Source organism: Miniopterus natalensis, chromosome 4 (assembly GCF_054644295.1).
Source record: "Miniopterus natalensis isolate mMinNat1 chromosome 4, mMinNat1.hap1, whole genome shotgun sequence".
NCBI classification, from domain to species: Eukaryota; Metazoa; Chordata; class Mammalia; order Chiroptera; family Miniopteridae; genus Miniopterus; species Miniopterus natalensis.
Window position 1 is genome coordinate 24,686,695 of NC_142084.1, and position 20,567 is coordinate 24,707,261.

The 20,567-nt window shown below is 38.1% G+C and overlaps 1 protein-coding gene across 1 annotated transcript in view; it reads right to left on the bottom strand.

Annotated features, from left to right (window-relative positions):
- Nucleotides 1-20,567, bottom strand: part of ADAMTS19 (ADAM metallopeptidase with thrombospondin type 1 motif 19) — a 219,007-nt gene that overhangs the window by 61,074 nt on the left and 137,366 nt on the right. The window contains exons 12-15 of the mRNA XM_087816415.1: nucleotides 16,185-16,315; nucleotides 14,764-14,936; nucleotides 7,398-7,525; nucleotides 2,963-3,083 (exon numbers count right to left, since the gene is read on the bottom strand). Coding sequence (XP_087672541.1) covers nucleotides 2,963-3,083; nucleotides 7,398-7,525; nucleotides 14,764-14,936; nucleotides 16,185-16,315 — 553 coding nt within the window. The remainder of the gene's footprint in view (nucleotides 1-2,962; nucleotides 3,084-7,397; nucleotides 7,526-14,763; nucleotides 14,937-16,184; nucleotides 16,316-20,567) is intronic.

Here is a 20,567-nt window from a genome sequence, read left to right on the forward strand (position 1 = left end):
TGGGCAGAAAAAAATCACTTTTTCAAGACCGCACTGTCAGTGATTAGCTGACCCAAGCTTTTAACTCAGAGCTGATTCCACTATGCGCTTCCAGCTATGACCCATTGCTACTATTTTATAAAATAGAATATATGACACTATTACTCTCCTACTCCCATGGCAAAGATACAAACAAAAGGTCTAAGAGCTGAGTTCCTCACGCAGGATTGGTATCCTTAGCTCTTATACTAAGAACACATTTTATGCCATTTTCTCCTTGGTGCATATTGATAGCTATGTAGTTCCACAACTGGTCAAATATACAATTTACCTTTAAAAATTCCTCTAAAAAATTATCTCCTGGCTAGGCAAGTTACAATGAAAGACGTGATAAATGTACAAGAAAAAAAAATTCCTCTTAAGTTTATTCTCTAGCTCCAACAAAAATGACTAAGCAAACTAAATAGAGCACAGGGACTGAAACACCCACATGTGTCTGCACATGTGTTACTCATACAACATACACAGTGTGCATGGCCAACTGGACCAAAGAAGGCTCCAATTCCTTCAAGAAATTCTAGGAAGTCCATAAAGCATAAGGATAAAATTGTCTCAAGGGAAATGAATACAGCATTCCTAAATTCACAAGTAGACGAAGCCCACAATATAATTAAGGACTCATGCAGATTTTTGTTTTGTAAAGTTCTTAATAATGTAATGTTTCACTGTTAATTAAATCGACAAATATTAAACAATCAGACACTATGCCTGTCATTGAGACTATGGGACTGAACAAAAGTAGCCACGATATTTTTTCTCATTGATCTTAAAGCCTAGTGGGGAAGTAAAGACCAATGAATGTACAATTGCAAACGTGATCAGGGCTACACCACACAGATACAAATATGGTAAACATCACTAAACTAGTTGTTAGTGACAGGAGGTGGAGGTTGTCCAGGGAACACTTCACTGAATCAGTGACGCTTGAACTGAGATCTAAGTGACGGCCAGGAGTTAACCAGGCAAAGCTAAGGGGAAGCTAACAGAACCATATTTTTAAATGCAAGGTGCTGGAGGGAATGAGGTCGACTGGAGCATCTAAAAGACATCTGCTGGCTGTTGCTTAGAGAAGGAAGGGGACCTTAATGAGAGATGATGCTGGAGAGACAGGTAGAGACAACGTCATGCAGGACAGTTTTTATGGTCCAAGTTAAGAATTCTTGTCTCTTTCTTGTGAGCAATGGGAAACTGGCGTAGAGTTTCAGGAAGAAAGCAATATTATTAGTCTCCAATAATTCCAATATCTTAGGGATCTCAGACATTTTCCAACTAACAGATGCCATTAATATAACTTACCTACAACAAACAAACAAATGAACAAAATTGGAAATTAAAGCACAATTGAAACAACTTTTATAATAGGAACCTAGAAAAATGTACTCGCATAACTGCAGTCAGAATGATAAACATTACTGATTTGTTAACTGGTATTTGTCTTTTCTATGCTTGGTGGAAAAACCAAGTGTTATTACAGTGAAAGATATGTGTCGAGGGTGCATCAGTCCTCTTCGGTGAACTGTTTCATGCATGTTAAGTAACTATGCAAGAATATTCTTCAAAAATTCTAGTATCTTTATATCTTTAGTCTTTCAGACTTCATTTGACCTTCTGTACTATAAATACTTCTGCCATCACAATCAGGCTGAAAAGCTTATTATAATTGCACTTCTTAGCTGAGAGTCTGGGAGCCTGTTACAGCTCCATATGACTTTTCTAAGTGAGTTATGGCAGATTTTGACTCGGAGGACCTGTCACCTGTTTCACAGCTTTGGAGACTGAGATCTTGTTCTGTAATTTACTCTGGGCCTTAGCTATTGTTAGGCTTCAAAATCGTAAGCTGAAGTTTCTTTTATTCTGCTAGGACCCAGCAAATACTTATATTCAACCTCAGGGGGCTGTGTCTAATATTCTTTTCTGAAGGATTCTTTTATCTAGAATGAATTCAGTTTTCTTGATTATTCAAACACAAATGGCTTGTTTTTGTATTAAAATGAATATATATTTTAGTCTCAAGTTTTCTGGTATTTGACCAAGAAAGGAATTTAAAATAGGAAAAAGGTGATGTTTGTAATATATGCATACTAAAGATGATGGATGAAAATATAATCACAAATAATAAGAGTTCAGCAGGTAGATGTCCAGGTGAGACACTCATGTAAACAAAGAAATGTTTGCTTCCTCCCAATAAGCTTGAGGACCTGTATATAAAGCATTTGCTGTTTATAAAGCATATTTGTGGGTCATTATATTTCAGTATAGATTATATTACTTTTTTTTGCTGTGGATCACTTTAAAACTCACACTATGTAGATCAATTATATTCACTTCATTCTCATATCCCCTGGGTATTAGTATTTATGGATGAAAAAAACAAAGGAATAGAGGATGAATTCCCACTATTGATATATCTGGACCATCATCCCTCATTTTCTGACACCCCCTTGTTATTGTTTCCACCATGCTGCAGTGTTTCCAAAAATTTATTCCCTTCAAATTTAGAAAAATGTTAAGAAAAAATAAAGACAATGGAGAGCTGAAAACCTGAAGCCTAATACTCTGATACTCTGAACAGCGGCTTGAGGCTGTAACAAATCATTACTCTCTGTGAGACATCACGCTTTGCATTTGAGAATAAGTCTGTAGAAACCTGATAACATTTGCCCATGCAAATTAGATTATTCCCTTGCTGCTCCAATTTATTAAATGCACAACAGATGACTTCATATTTTCATTATTGGGAAATGGGTTTGTTAGAATTTCTGGCTTGTATCACATGTATTGTATGTCATCATGAAAAATCATTCAATACCCATTACAGTCTTCAGTAGACTCAGAACTGACATTTCTAAGTCACTTTCAACGTAATCTCTGTCCCCAAAGATTGTTCAAATGATTCATTTTGAAAATATAAAACTATAATTACCTGCTCCTCTGGTGTGATTAAAATCTCCCTTAATGATTTTGCAGGACTTCCCATTGCCGTTGCATACACCACAATGATCTTCCCTTGCAAGAGACCCCAAGAAACCATCACAGCCAACTTTCTGTAACAAGAGAATGGCAGTCCATCATAGAGTGAGTGTTTTCTTTTTCTTTTAGCCTCTAATTTAGGACAAACCTAGTCTCTACAAACTAGACATATTTAATTGACAAACTAGTCAAATGTATTCTCTGGTGCAAACTAATACAGCAAGTTCATGTCAAATATCATCTATAAAGTGATGTAAGAGCAGAATAGTGATGAGAATATTTTTCTTTTATTAAAATTAAACGATATCCTAAAGCAACTTGGTCAAATATTATTGAGACAAATGCAATTTACATAAATCACAAAGGCAGTGACATTCCTATTAAATATAACACAATCGAATTCATTCTACTCAACAGAGAACAGATACACTTTGTTATATGGATGGCTTCACCTCTAAGGTAGTTGCAAAGCAAATGCTGAATATGAAATATTAATTTTTTGAAACCCAAACATAAATGTTTATTTTCACTGCAGTTCATGAATGAAGTTCTATCTCTGTCTGCTTTGGCATCCAGCACAGAAATGTGAGTAAGAACTGCTCACAACCCATGGCAGCTAGAAGAAAATATAAACAGCAGGGGAATTAATTTTTATATGCTCCCAGAAAAATGGTGTTAATACAAATCTTGTAAGAATAAATCACTGGCTTTTTCTAGCAAATATTGTTGGCCTCCCATTGATATACAGGAAATATAATCATATTTTGCAAAGCTGTGCACACTCAGAGGGCAGAATTTATCATGATCAATACTGCCAGAAATAAATAGCCGGACTAAGAATTATCCCTAACTAGGAGCTGCAAGAGAGACTGTGATACATCCATTTATAAGTTGCAATTATTTTAGAGGGATTTTTAAAATATTAATAGTAACAAGATCTTATCCATTTATAAGTTGCAATTATTTTAGAGGGATTTTTAAAATATTAATAAAACAGTAACAGGATCTTTTGCTGCGGTTGGTGGTGGTGGTGCTGCGATGAGGGGAGCAGGCAGGTGATAAAGTACAGCCGCAGGATAAATATCCTGAGCAAAGATCACATGAAACCTGCATAACGTAGCGTCCTTGCCTTGTGTGAAGGGCTGTACCCGGCAGAGGCAGACAATGCAGGGCAGCAAACCAAAGCGCATCGGGGAGGAAGAAAGGGGCGGCTCCGGGGGAAAGAGGCGGCGCCGCGGGAAGTTCTCAAAATACAACCAAGGTGTGGGAAGAGCTCACTAAGCAGAGCCACGAAAAGACCTGGGGATTCTAGGGTGAGGGGAAAAAAATCTCTCTTTCATGTACAAATGAGGAAAAAATTTAGAGTAGAGTCTAGAGCGGTTCTGAAATAAAGAAAGCAGCCTCATTGCTCTATCCTAGCTCCCAGCTTGTTCCCTGGCAAATAAAATAAACCCAATAAACAGTAGTTAAAAATTTGAATAAATGTGTGCCTAGTAATTTCTCCTTTTCATAACCCTTGGAACTGGGATATTACATGTCTATAAACCTAAAGTAAAAGTGGGGTGAAGACCTATGACATGGTTTGATAATCGTGTATTTTTTAAAATAAGAATCCAGAATGTCCTATCTTGTAACTGGTAGTCTCAACTATCCACGCTCATCAAAACACGCTCAGGCAATGCCAGGAGTGAGGAGAAGCGGCTCTGGGGAGGCAGCGCCTGGGGCCACTGGCAGGCTGGAGACGGCGGCTAGAGCGCCCTCTCCCCTGTGCCGCGATGGGGGTGTCGCCTGGAGAGAGCTGTCTATTTCCAATTGCCCTTCTCCGTCCCCTCACCAAGTTTAGGATCCCACAGTCAGCTTCAGTGCTATGCATTCTGTGACAAAAAACATGCAAGCCAAACCCAACATATAGAAGGTTGGGGGGGGGGGCATGTTTTTAAGTATACCGAAAGACTGAATGAAGCATTTTAGTTAAAAGGCCAGAATCTTTAAATATTCCAACGCTGTTAAGTGAAAATCCATTTCATAGAACTTTAATTATAATCATCAGATTCACATAGCACTTATGCGTAATTTGTTGTTGCTGCTGTGATTTTAATGTCTAGTTAGGAACTCTGAAAAGATCTGCCTTACACAGTATTGTTAAGTGAGAAGCATAGTAATTTAGGCTATTTTATGTGGTATATATAGTTGGGAAAAAATTTTCTGGAAAATAAATTCAAGACATACACTAATCCGACAAGTTTACATGCAATGACACAATTAAGTTAAAAGCCTTAATTGCACAACATACAGTTCTAGAAACAAAATATGTACAGGTAAATATCTGCAATGACTCATTTTTACAGACAAATGAAAAAGTTACATTTTATGTTACTGCCATATTCTGTCAAAGAATAAAGGAAATTAATATGTAACTTAAAAACCATTTCTTATGCCAATGTTAGTACATGATTCTGCGCTTTAAACTTTATAGCATGCTGGAAAGGTATAGAATCTTAGAGCTGGTGAAGCATTTAAGTTTCATGTTGTTTTCAAGTTTTTACCCAGAAGACTATAGACCTCTGTAGAACCACAGACTGATCCATCTATAGCTTGCAATTGTTTTTAAATTTTGGTGTATGAGTGTGTGTGTGGGGGGGGGGGGGGGGGGGCAGGGAAGCACTTTTCATCAAATTCTCAAAGGAGTGCAAAAAAAAAGAAAATCAATGTAATTGGTCCAACAACTTCATTTTACACATTAGTTCCAGGATGCATACCTATCTTATGTGATTTTCCCAAGCGGTTGTCATGGATCCAGTGCTGCTCCACTCAGATACTCTTTCATAACGAAAGGATTTCTTTCCCACCCATGCCTGGGAATTTTATCAGCTGATGGCTCTCGGCCATCAGCCCCTTTCAGAAATTGCCTAGTCTGAAGAAAACTGCATTTCCCAAAGTCGCATCCCCTTCCAAGGACAGCTTGCATCCAAATGCTCATAGATGCTGTTGGTAAAAAGGGCGTTTTTTTTCTCACCCCGAATGGGGACAACTCTGAAGAGCCATCCCAGTTTCAATGCTCCCCACAGGGTCAGCTGAGGTCTTGTGGCCGCACCACAGCCCAGTTTCTCCCCGTGCCCAATCCTGCCTCTTTCTGCTCCCCATGCAGATGTTGATCATGAAAACATCTGGCATTAAACTTCCTGCATATTCATCTTCCAGGGAAGCCGGCCTGAGGTAGTGGCAGAGCTATGACTAGCAAATTCTAAGTTCTAGCCTTTGATCTTCCCACCACGCTGCTTCCTCGGTCTAACAGAATTTCTGCCTTTCTAACGACAAACGGAGGAGAGCACACAGATGCACGTAGAAAACGATGATTACACGGCTGGGTCTTGAGAATATCATGCTAAGTGAAATAAGTCAGACAGAAAAAGTTAAGAACCGTATGATTCCACGCATATGCGGGATATAAAACTGAAAGCAACAAATGAACAAACAAGACAAACAAACAAAAATTCATAGACAAGGATAACAGTATGTTGGTCACCGGAGGGAAGGGGGTGGGAGGGTAGTAAAGTGTAAAGCGGGTTAAGTATACGGCGAAGGAAGATAATCATCTGACTTTGGGTGGTGAGCGGACGGTGCAACATACAGATGACCTATCACAGAATTGTACCCTCGAAACCTCTATAATCTTAAATGTATTGTCACCCCCAATAAATTTAATTAAAAAATAAATAACTTAAAAAAGGAAGAGAAAGGCAAATGAAATGTTTAAGTGTTATAAGAAAATTTAAAGTGCTTTCAGCCCTGGCTGGTGTGGCTCAGTTGGTTGACGTTGTCTCATGCACCTAAAGGTCACTGGTTGGGTTCCCGATCAGGGCACATGCCTAGGTTGAGGGTCCAATCCCCAGTCGGGGTGTGTATAAGAGACAACCAATCAATGTTTCTCTCTCTTCCTCTCCCTCTTCCTTTCTCTCTTAAATAAAACACATTTAAAAAATAAAATAAAATGCTTTCATATTCAGTGAGTAGTAGGACTGACTGATGTGATCATTTTTTACCACATGGCTCCGTCTTGGACACAAGACATGGAGCACTGGAGTGCTCGAATTTTTGGTCTGCCATGTTTTGACTTAAAATAACCAAAGTGTTACAATTTTAGACCTGTAATATGTACGTGATAATAAAAATCTCAGATTCTTTCCGCTAGTAATGGATATTATAGATTATCTAGTCCAAACCTTACATGATACAAAGTAGATCAGACTTGGTCAAGATCACAGTTGAGTCAGGACAACACCCACGTCTTTTGAATCTTAGTGCAGAGCTCTCCACCACATGCGCAGCTGCTCAGGGGTCCCACAGCCCTTCTCAGCATACACATTCTCTCTTTTAGAATGTCTTACCTGACACCTGCCATTTGCACAGATATCTAATCCCTGATATCCACAAGTAGTTCCATCAATCACTTTTTCTGACAGAAGAATAGGCTGGTCTTTTCCAACGGGAGAGCAAAATAAGGCACATGGTTTTCCTACATGGGGAGTAGATAAAAAGAAACAAGCAAACGTGACTCCATAAATATTTTTATCTTAAGCTTTATTTTTCAGAACAGTTGTTGAATAAAAAGTATAATTTGATAGTTAATTGGATATATAATACCGGAGTAGATAACACTAGAGGGCTATTATGAGTAGTATATGAGATGATGCCTGGGGGAAAATATGAGTATCAATGTCCTTCTTAAAATATCTGTCTTCAAATTACTTTCAAAATGTATCACTTATTATTTTCTGGCACTAAACCTCTACCACACACAAGCCAATCGTTCTTCCTGAAAAATATTATGCCCACCCCCATTTTTGCTCCCATTTTTTGGAACAAATTCTCCTTTATCTTAAGTACATATCAGAATCCCGCCTACTTAAGATTTACTTTATTCATAAAACCTTTCATTTTTTTCAACTTTAAAAAAATTCTTTTTCAATTACAGTTTACATTCAATATTATTTTGTATTAGTTTCAGGTGTTCTTGATGTCTCACTTATAAATCCCAATACACTCATTTTCAGTCCTATGCATTTGGCATTTTCTAATTAAAAAATTACTAAAGGGAGAAAGAAGAACTTCTAAGATAAGCAACTCTATAAGATTTTGCATGACTAGGACGTTTAGAACTGTAACACGATCCCATCAGAACATCTATGGGAGCGCAGTTGCTGAGGTGCTGGCTGGGACTCAACCCCCTTTTCTGCTTAGAGAGCATGTCACTGTACAGGACGTGGGGCTTGAGAGCCACAGTTCTAGGTAAAGCATTCTTGACGGCTGGCTGTGTTCTTCAGCACGCCACTGCACAGTGAGATAGGGTGGGCAGAGTTAAAACACTTGCCCAGCAAGCTCAGTCAGAGAGCGCCAAAATATCTGTAAAGCGCCGTTTCTATTTCTAAGTGTGGTACAGAGGAGCTGTAGTATTTGGTAACACCAGTAGTAGGATCATCCAAATCTGAAACTTTAGAGCAATTTCCATGCTACATTACTACTCTATTGGCTTGACACCAGTCAGGCCCTTTACTGTTTATTAAGCTCATATAAATAGAATGGAAAATAGCTGACAGTCTCTGCCACTGATCTTCGAGTATGTCTTCAGTGAAGTTCCAGTATGCTGATGGGGCTCTATAAATACCCAGTAACAGCCAGAGGCATGGAACAGGGTATCACTTTGCAAAGAGAAGACAGACAGTCAAATGAGCCTTCAGAATTGAGCATTTCAAACAGTTTTCACATGTGGCTTCTGAGTACCGCTTTGAACAATTTTGATGAGTTGGAACAAGGCCTTCAATGTGCATGGTTTTGAAATTTTCCTTTAAGATGCCATTATAAGCCCCAGTGAAGCCCTGCAGTGTGCTCTCGCACCTCAAAGTAAGCTATGCTTATTCAGCGACTGCTTACGATGTCATATCTTTGGACTTAAAAACAGCTGCTGTAATTGTAACACTTTAAAAATCATATATATATGTATATATATACGTATATATACATAAAAATCATATATATATATACATATATACATATATATATAAAATTTTCTTTCTGGAGTTTTTATGGAAGAGAGGAACAAACCTGATATATGAATAATGTTGACAGGAGTTAATCTAGAAAATTCCACTCACATTCCAAGCAAGACTTCAGATAAAAATCTTTGTATTTCTCCTTTTACAACATATTGTCAATTGGCTGTGCTTACTTTAGCTTTACAGATGACATAAACATTTGATACCAATCTTCCTTCCTGGAGTATACCCTCGAGACTGTGACATTATAGTGATCCATTTAACATGCCAGTACTTGGCAGGCAGGCTCTGTCTTGATTTAAGAGACAAACCCTTTCCAAGATATGCATTAAACATGGATCTCAGCCAAATTTCAGCACAGAGTATGCAAAACACCTGAATGTTAAAGCCATGGGTCTTTTTTTTCTCCAAAAATAAATGCTCTACTGCCTTGATATCCTACATTTAACTCTCCTAGCCACAGGCACATGTACTCCATCACAACAGCAGAATTAGCCACTTGCGTTTCAAGGTGTCATATGTTATTAAGACTTGGGCTTTTAAAAAGAATTATAGGTTTCAATTCCTTCTAGAGTGCTACAACATATGAAGACTATTGTGTATTTTATTCATCATACGTACTGCTGTGTTTGATAGATGTCTCACTTGCAAAAAAATTTACTATCAAAAATGCTAACCTGCTAATTATATAATTGCCTATTATGGATTATTCTGGTGATACACATCACTTTATAAGTTAGGAACTTATTCAATTGTGACTTCCAGTATCTTTCATATTTCAAGTTGACCCCCATTCAATTCTGATTTTTTTACCTGAAGGGAACCTCCTTCCTATCTCTTATTTCACATATGGGTAAAAAGGTTTCAAATGAACTCAATATTATCAAATTGTACAGTCAGAGGCAGAGATAGCATTAACCCTCAAATGATCAGATAATGACTTTCATGATCTGAATAGTCATCCTGATTATATTTTTAACAATGAAAAGATATTGTTTATATATCTCAAATTTATGCAACAAAGGTTCATCAAAAGCTTAATAAATGCCAGTCCACACACTAAGCACAGACAATAGAGAGCATACAGACACATTAAAATCTGCTACAGTGGGGTACTTGGGGGTACTGAGAAGAGGCACTTGCCCAGTCTGAAGGATCAGGTGGATTCTTTTTTCTAGAAAACTGGACATAAGCTGAGACCAAAAAAATCAGTATAAGTTTTCAAGGTAAATAAATGAAGGGGAGAGAGAGAGAGATCAAAGCTTGAGAAAGGAAAGGTATTATGCCAAGAAACTAGCATGTTTACAGGCCCAGAAATAAGAGAGCATGATGCATAGGAGGAAGGGAATGGAATTCAGTCCGGCTGTGCTGGAGACTACAGAAGGGAATGAGAGAAGTCAAAGGGGGTGGGCCACAAAAATGGCCTTATAAACCAGGTAATAAAGTTTGAGATTGGTCCTGAGAGCAATGGGACTCATGGAAAGGTATTACTTGGCAAAGTGACTGACAAATCTGGCCTTTCAAAAGGCCAACCTGGCTGAAATGAGGTGTAGGGGCTGGCAGAGGGTGCGACTACGTCAGAGAGATGGTGCGGAAGCTAAGGAATCCAGTTTAGAGGTGGTGCAATTATGAACAAAGACTCTGGCAGCAGAAAGGATTGAACGAGTGGGGTCTGCTGATTGATTACAGGTGGATGGAGATTGAGGAGGGATTCTGGCTTAGTTGGTAATGAGGCAGATCATGATTTTGTCCTCTGTGAAAGAGCCCAGTAAGAGAAGCAGAGGGGGATTGAGAAAGGAAAGGAACAGGAGGTGTATTCAACTCGGAGCATGTTGGGTTGGAGATGAACGGCATTTTGAGTGGAGATGCCATGCGCCAGATGGGTAAGCAGCTAAGGAGATCAGGACAGAGCAATCTGGGTTGGAGATTAATATCTGTGTCCCTTTAGCCTATAGGTGATAAATAAAACCTAGTGAGTAAGTAGGATTATCCTAAGGAGAATGTTTAATGAGAAGACAAGAGGGGCCCAGACAGACCACAAGAAAATTCCCATTAGACACATCGGTCATTCACCTAATAGTTATTCAGGGCCTACTCTGTTCACATACTGTTTACAGTGCTAAAGATAGAACATGCACAAAATATAACACCAAGCCTGGCTCTTACAACTATTAATTGAGGGGGAATAAACAAATAAAACATAAAAGTATTATGGCAGATGATAAGCTCTGTGAACAAAAGAACAAAGGGAAAGGAAAGTCATTGAGTTATTATTTAAGAGAAGACCTGAAGGAGGTGAAAGAATGGATCCTACTGATACCTGGGGAAAGTGTTTCAGCCCAGAAAACAACTACTTCTGAGACACTAACTTACTCTAGAAAGAGCAAGGGAGCCAGTGTGGGTGGAAGGGTGTGATGCAGGAACAGTAGAGATGAAATTAGAGGGTAACAAAAAGCCAGGCGGTGGAGGTCCTTACAGGTCATTACAAGAACTGCGAACTTTTACTCTTAGTGAGTTGTGAAGATATTAGAGGGTTTTGAATGGAAGAATAACATGATATGACTGACCTTTTAAATATATCATTCTAGCTGTTATGTTCAGAATGAAGGCAGGGTAAGGACATAGGCATAAAGGCCAGTTAGACAGCTACTGCAATCATCTGGGTGAAAGATAGTGGCTTGCACCAGGGTGGCAGTTCTGGGTGCTGGGAAGTGATGAGACTCTGGAATTATTTTAGAGACAGGGCTAACATGGCCTTGCTGATATTTTGAATGTATAGTGAAAGAGAAAGAAAAGAAAATATGGTGACTCCAAGGTTTTTGGTCTAAGCATCTGGAACGACAGAAGAGCCAGTTATTAAAAGGATTCCGTAGGCAGAAGATTGTGCTATAATTTCTTCTCAACTGAAGAAACAGTGTGTTTGGAGACTGTGTGGGGAAAGAGAGCATGACATGTTTGAGGCGGTAAAACAAGACCCACGTGTGGAGTGCCGAGTGAAAGAGATCAAGGTTTCAGATGAAGCCGGAGACAAGAGAAGGGAGCCAATTAAGCAGGGTCTTGTGCATGTCATGTTGTGTAATTTGGTGTTTACCTGAAGAGTTATGGGAAGCCTCTGAAAGTCTTTAAGTGGAACATTCAAATGATTAGATTAGCATTTTATATAAAGATCTGTAGGCTACTCTATGAAGAGTGAGTTGAGGCAGGAGAAGAGTGGACACAGAAAGACTTCTTTGGAACCGCTAGAGTAGCCCAAGCAAGAGACTGTGGGAACTGAAGTTCAGCATAGTGAAAGTAGAGATGGAGCAGAGAGGGATTCAGGGAGCAAAGCAGGTAAGACATGGTGATGGGTTGGACAGGCGGGAGAGGAAGATGGAAATGTTAAGGATGTCACATCTCTGGCTTGTGCAACCGAAAAGCTGCTATAACCTTCACTGAGACAGGAGACACTAAAGAGGATCAGAAAGGATATGGATTGGAAGGGTTAAAATCATGAATTTAGTCTTAAACTTGCAGATACCTGAGTAGAAATATCAAGGAGGAAGTTGTACAAACAAGTTTGGAGCTCAAAGAAAAAAATCTGGCTGAAGACATAACTTCAAGAGTTATTTGCATATTTGAAGTCATGGCAATAGATGAGATCACCTAAGGAGAAAATGTAGAGTGAAAACAGAATAGCATCTGGGCTGGGCAGAACACACCAAAAACAGCGGAGATAGAGGTGTTATGTCATGGAAATAAAGGCACATATAGCCAACCATTGGAATGTATTTGAGAGTTCAAGTATAAAAAGGACTGGAAACCATTTATTAGGTTTAGTTTCCATGAAAGTCCTTGACGACATTAGTGTGATTTGTGCTGGTGAAATCCAGATTGAAAAAATCAGGAAACAGAGGGCTGGAAAACAGACAGCCCTTTTGAGAAGTGTGTCCATGAGGGGGTAAAGAGTGTAAGTGCACCAGCTGGAGGTGGCTATGAGCTTGGAGGATGGTTTGCAGTTTTTCATGGAGGAATCCTAAATATGCTTAAAAACCCAGTATGAAAAATTAGAAAGAAAGAGCAGATTAAGTATATAAGAGAAAGCAGGGATAATCAGTAAATCAGATGGGATGACATCCAGGACACAGCTGGAGCCACTGGCTTTGGAAAGGAGGAATGAACATTGTGCTATATGGTAGAAAGCAGATGGAAGGTAGTTTGACTTAGGGGCTTGATAGCAAGAAGATGAGGAGGGAATTATCTGATGGCTACTCCCCCACCAATATGTAGTGGAATAATCTGCCCCATGGCTTAGCTGTTCCCATTAGGGCTTGTATGCTCAGAGACGTGCATTGAGGGAAGGGTTTTTGTCAAATGGGTGCACTAAAACTGATAAACAATGGAAGTCAGGCTACTAACAAGAGTGTTATTGAAATGAGGGAAAGCACAGTCCAAATAGACTACGGAGAGAAACAGCAAAAGGAGAGGCCGGGGGCATGATAGTCAGCTTTGTTTTGTTTTTAAATATATCTTTATTGATTTCAGAGAGGAAAGGAGAGGGAGAGAGATAGAAACATCAATGATGAGAGAGTCATTGATTAAGCCCACAACTGGGCATGTGCCCTGACCGGGAATCGAACCCCGATAGCCTGGATCCTAGGTCGACGCTCAACCGCTGAGCCACGCCCGGCGGGGCTGGTCAGTTAAGACAGGGAATTCACCACTACTTCTAGTGCTGCAGCTCAAACCCGCAGCCCACTGACCATGGGCAAAATCACCATTCTTAAGTTATAAGGCAACATACGATTTTCTTAAAATTCTTATTATGATTAAAGATTTACAGGAAGTTGAAAAATAGTACAGAGAGGCCCCATATACCTTTCACCCAGTTTCTCCCCATGGTTACATCCTGGTAGCTACAGTACAACAGACATTTATCACATGTGTAGATTTTACAACCACCACCACCAAAAATATATTGAACTATTTTTCATCGGCACAATGTTTTACCTCATGCTACCCATTTACAGTAACACCCCTCCCTCTCCCTACCACCATCCCTAACTCCTGGCATCCGCTAACCTATGTGTTTTCCATCTCTCTAGTTTTGTCATTTCAAGATGTTGCATAAATGGAATCACATGTATGTAACCCTTTGCGGTTGTTTTCTTTTCAATCAGCATAATGCTCTGAAATAAAAACAAACCTCATTGCACATATCAGTAATTTGTTCCTTTTATTGGATGTACCTCAGTTTATTTAAGCAGTTCAACTATGTAGAACCTTTTTGGCTGTTTCCAGTTTTTGGCTATTGAAAATAAAGCTGCTATAAACGTGTGTACAGGATTTTTTATGAATGTAAATTTTCATTTTTCTGGGACAAATGCGTATCTTTAGTTATTTAAGAAGCTGCCATGCTTTTTTTCAGAGTAGTAAGAACCATTTTACACCCCTACCAGCAAAGTATGATATGCCCAGTGTCTCCTCACCCTCACCAGCATTTGGTATTCTCACCCTTTTTTATTTTAGTTGATCTAATAAGTGTGTAGTCCTATCTCTATATTTTTAAATAGACATTTTCAGCCAGTGCTTGTGGTTGTTTTATGTCAGTAAAGGCAGAAAAAAAGAGAGTGTTGAAACGCCGAGAATATAATCTGTAAATTGACATTTACTACTGTTGTAAAACACTTCGCGAACCTAGACATGCTGGTCTGGTTGGCCATACCTTCATCCATGACAGCTTGCCACTGAAGTACATGCTTTGAGTACGAAGTTCTAACACTATAGGCCTGACATTGCCAGTCTCTGAATCCAGGCAAACCTGCAGGACAAGGTGGATTCTCACATACTCTGTATTGTTTTCGGGGACCATTACAATCCCTTGCTTCAGAACCTAGCCTAGAAAAGATAGTACAAATAATCAATTTTATCTCTTTTTAGGTCAACTACTAATTTTTTTTAAAAATTAAAAGGCATTATATTAATAATGTATACCCCTTTATATTAAATCTGCTTTTGAAAATGTAGACTCATTAAGTAATTGGTAATAGTAGAAAATGCATGTTTTTGTGGTGTTGTTTTTTAAGTCCTTTTTCCAATCCTTGATCAATTTAACTTCCAAAATACATGAGAAATAAAAGCCAACTTGCCAGGAAAATTCAAGAGAAAAGGAGTTTGCTTATAAGAATTATTAAGAAGATGCTTTCTAATATTTTCATGTAAATGCGCTAAACTTGCTTGTGAAGTAATCGGGCCGTGAGCCCACCCCAAGGGTGAGAGCTGCAGTGACTTCCCCGCCCACCTTCCCAGGGTCACGCTAGGAATGCTGGGGCCGGGCAAGGGGACCTTGTCATGCTCCCTGTCTGTACACGTGCTCAGCAGTTCTCGTTTCTCCTCTCTTAGCTTCCTCTGCCATTGATTTTGTTCTCAGGCCTTCCCTTTCTGCAGTCCTATCTTCCTGCTCTTCTCACGGTTCCTTTAGATGTTGACTTACTTTTCCTAAGACACACCTCCCTGCTTATTTAACACATTTTGTTTGACTTAATCAAGAAACCATCCTGTGAAGGGTTTAACTATTAGTTCTTAGAAGGATTGGTCTTATTTTATTCTGTTTCTTTTCCCTTTTTCAATTACAGTTGACCTTCAATATTATTTTGTATTAGTTCAAGGTGTACAGCCTAGTGGTGCGATAATCGTATCCTTTACAAAGTGGTCCCTCTGATATTTCCAGTGCCCACCCGGCGCCGACACAGTTATTGCAACAGGATTGACTATGTTCCCTGTGCTGTCCTTACATCCCTGTGACTATTTTGTGACTACCAATCTGTACTTCTCAATCCTTCCCCTTTTCCACCCAGTCCCCCAACCGCCTCCCCTCTGGCAACCATCAGTCTGTTTTCTGTGTCTTGGAGTCTATTTCTATTTCGTTCATTCGTTCATTTTGCCCTTTAGATTCCACATATAAATGAGGTTTTCAAAGGGAGTTTTTATATAAAATAAATAATTTGAGGGAGTTGTCAGTTTCCCAAGGTGGAATAGGGATTGAGGGGCATCTTTTGCTTTCTTACATGGTTTATCAGTAAAATCTTTGCATTTCAGAATGAAAGGAAAAACTGCCCTCCCCGAACCCAGGAACTTGGCGTTTACCCAGGACATGTGCGCTCCCGACTGCTGATCCCAGCACTGCAGGTTCGGCTGCAGGGGCTCCACACGCTCCACTCTCCGGCCGCATGTCCAGGTGCTGAGGTCCTGCTGGTACATTCTCCAGCCTTACACCACTATTCCAAAAGTTATGTCTTAGGTGAACAAATCAGGGCACAACGGAAAATCATTCACTGGCCTAGAGTCACTGGAAATGTGATTAAATCGGGTCTATCGGATCCCCAAATACGTGCAATTGAAAAAGATCACCGATAAGTAGGCCCTTACTGTCGTGGTAACAGAGTGGTCCAGTTCCCCAGTTTTTATGTCAGATCAAAGAGTCTTGTCATGAAAACAGCACACGGACATTTGTACCGTAGCCCTGAGAATTCAGTACTTGTGACAGGGATAGGTGGAGAAGGAACGTGAGACTGCACAGGCCAGGAAAGGAAAACTGACACACTCTAAAAACGTAACGACTTAAAAGTGACAAACAAAAAAAGCAGAGTCATACATAAGAATGGAAAATAAGACATCAATGTCCTGTAACTAGAGAGAAGCAGAATTTTAGCAAATTTAGCAATTTTGATTTGAAATGTCAATGATTCAGGGTACTCCCTTTGTAATTAAAAATAAGTATTATTTAATTTTAGCACTTTCCTGTATGCCTTTTCCCCCCCTTTTTTTCCTGAAAGAGTTCCCATCAAATTCAAGCCTTAACATTATAGCATGATTTCTTCTGAAAGCCATTTTATTTGAAAAACTTGGGCAATTAGACTCTTTGAAAGTCTGTCATTTCATTTCTGTTTTTCTGTAGCTTATTTGCTATCTAGTCACTGAAGAAGGAAACCATGAAAGAAAAGAGTGTGCTCCTGCTTTTTAATATTTACTTTTGCATGAACTTTAGACAAAAGCAGTGAAAGAGGTTGTTTCTGGGTCACCAAGGAATGGCTGCCAGGACTTGGTAGACAGCTTGTTACAGTTTCTCCTTAGTCCTACATATGTGGTGGTCATGGCAAACTGTTCAAGGTAAAAATTAACTGAACAAAATCACATCGAAAATAATAAGTAAAGAATAGAAAAATTTACATTAATGATTGTGTAATGATAGGGGTTGAGCAAGGCGATTCTTTCAGTCCTAAACAGTTTACTGCACTTAAGTGCATCATGATGTATAAGGAATTTTTAGAAAATTAAGAAACACTCTGATCCTCAATTTTCCCATTTCAAAATGAGAATGATAATTAAATTTATCTAACAGACTTTTTGCAGGGGTTGAATGAAGTGCTAAGTTCAATGCATAGCCCACACTAAAGATTTAATGAAGATTCACTATAACAAAAATAAATTACATGTATCATTATATTAATATTATTAATAAGTTTCCAGAAACCTAACCAAAATTCTGTTCATTCTGCTCTTCACTGACCTATGTTTCTTTAAATTTATTTTGAGAATGTTTTTAAAGTTGTTTTTAGAAGAGAAAGCTCAGAAACTGCACCACATAGTTTTGTTTGAGCCCAGTTAGTGCTTTTCTATGCAATAAAATAATTAGATCCTGCAGATTTTCTCTTATCAGGACAAATTTTAAATTCAACCACTTTTAGAGTCAAGTAATTTTAAATCGAGCTTAAAAAAATAAACCCTAACAGCTCAGATGTATTGATATACTAAGTCCATCATTAAACAAATTGAGATTTTGTATGAAGATTCAGTCTGAAATTTTCAAAAGAGGAAAAGAACAGACCCTGTGAAAACTTTTAAACAACTTAACAGTTTTAAGCATTAAACAATGTTATGCCATTCATGGGGGGGGGGGGGGAATCCAAGATGAAAGCTGTCAAATTTCAATTGGTCAAATTGTTTTGGCCTACTTGAAAGCTGTTTATTTTTCCCAGAGTGAATGTCATACATAGCTCCTTGCCCATTTAGCAGCAAACTGACATTAAAAGGATGGGCTAGAGTTCACAGCTGACTAAAAATATTCTGGGAAGGACCAGGATCTAGACTTGTACGTCATTTCAACTAGACCAAATTGGGCAGATGAAGAGAAATGGAAACAGATATGCAAGACAAATCTGCATACACAAATCAGTGAAATTTAAAGAAAACATAGTACTTAAGGTTGATCACCTTGCAGATAAGCATATTTCTGGGTGAGACTGTGGAGAACCTGCTTTTGTGTCTTCTAGTTGGAGCTGTGCTTCAATGTGAGCAAAGCATTAAATGTTTTCTTTAAATTATTATATAATATATTCTATTGAGTTTGAATTTAAAATGATCCTAATAATGTTTTTCATAAATTTTCTAGCAGCATGTTCTGTTTCATTTGTATTTTTTAGCCTCAAAAAAAAAAAGATATTACGCCTTGTCTTTAAAAACTCAAAATTTGTCATATCTACTAATTTAGTTTGATTTATGAAAATGTTAAGAGAATATGTAATATAGACTATTTCTGGGGTGGTACATGAGCTAAAAAATTGACTATATTTCTATTCTCTCAAATTTCTATGCAGATAGGTCTAGGAAGCTAAGAGGATAGGAAGAGGTCCATGAAGACGTCAAAGGAAACATTGCTTTCTAATAAAATCTTCTCATACATACATTGTTGGATAAGAGAAAAGGAGAGCAGGAAAGGAGGCAACAAACTCAGAACATACGAAAATTTGTTATTAGTTAAGGATAGTAAAGTCTTCATTTTTTTTCAACTAAGCATGACAATGGTTATTTCAAGAATCTCAATTTAAAAGAGGAAATAACTAAGATATATTAAGTAGAAGCCTTCAAAATAACTAAGATATATTATGTAGAATCCTTCAAAATAGTCTAAAATTCTAGTAAATTGGTACGACTTTCCTTTCCCCTGCCCCAATTCCTAGCAAATATTGTAAGTAAAAAATATATATTTCTTGGTTTTTACTACATCATTTATCAACACTTTAACCTCTGTTCTGTATAAACACAGATGATAGTATTATTTAAGAGAAAAGAAGAAAGAAAACAGGCTGCTTTTAATTTGGAAAATGCTGTGTATAAACAGTAGATAAATTCCTATATTCACAACCATTCTGAATCATAAAATTCTGTAGGCACCTTCTCAATTTAATTATATACCTGTAAGTAAACTAGTTATACAGCTAGATTAACATCACTAGAATATAATCATAACAAAATTCCCAGCTTTGTTTCTTGGTTTGCAATGCATTGAGCTATAGTGTTTAGTGCGAGGTTACAAGCATTCAAATATTTTAACACTACAGGACTCAACAGCAGAGCATTGGAAGCTGTTTTCATGATGGCTCCTACCACGGCTGAAACACACGGCCGGAGGAGCCGAATTCATGTCATTTCAATACACAAAACATTACACCAGCACCACTAAAAGAATATCATTAGCACAATCACAGGAAAATAAAACATTTTACTTTTGATGAGTTGAAGGAATAAGTTTACTTTAGAAACCTTGAGAATGCAAATTATTCTTGTAAATATCAGAAGGAAAATAATAGAAGAAAACTAGTTATAAAAAGAAAGAGTTTTTATATTGCTAAAGAATTAGGAGAGTGGGTTGTGTGATGTCTGAAGAAATGTGGCAGCTATTTGGTTACCTTTGTTTATTAGTGCTCTCGTGTTTCAGGGATAATGGAAAGCATTGCTGGTGCACAGTTTTATGATTCAAGCAATAAACTACTCAGCACAACACCATAAGGCTTGCCTAATATACACACATCATTGTACTTCGTTGTATAATTTTAAAAATAAAACAAATCCAAATTCTGACTCTTCATTTAAGCTCATAGCAAAACACCTGGCACAGTATTCGAACAACCGACTAGTATTTCACATAAGTTCCCTTACAAGGAACCATTTTCTCATTGACTATATCTAGTGATCAAACATTTCTAGTCTTTTGAAAGATATTTTGGACTTAAACAATTTGTACGTTTTTTCTGTTTTTAATTAAAGAAATCATGGAAGTAACAAATGACTACGTGCTATTGCAAACAATCCAGAAATGCCTGGAGAGAAGTTATAGTCACTCTCACCTCCCGCTGCTTTACTCCCATCCATCAATTCCACTTCCCTCCCAAGGGTTAACTACTAATCACATTTTGAAGTTTATATTTTCAAACCATTTATGTATATTTAAGTATATATACTATGTGATGTGTATTCACATCTGTATACAAGTTGTTTTTTCTTAAATCTCAAATGGTATCATACAGTATCATTTTTTCTGACATGGCTATGTCCTAACCGCTGTCTTGCAGACATTTTCATGTTAGAATATATGTATTATCTATTTCATTCTTTTAACAGCTACACGGCAACCATTCTTCTCCTGATAAATATTTTTGTTGTTTCTAATTTCTCACCTTTGCAAGTTAC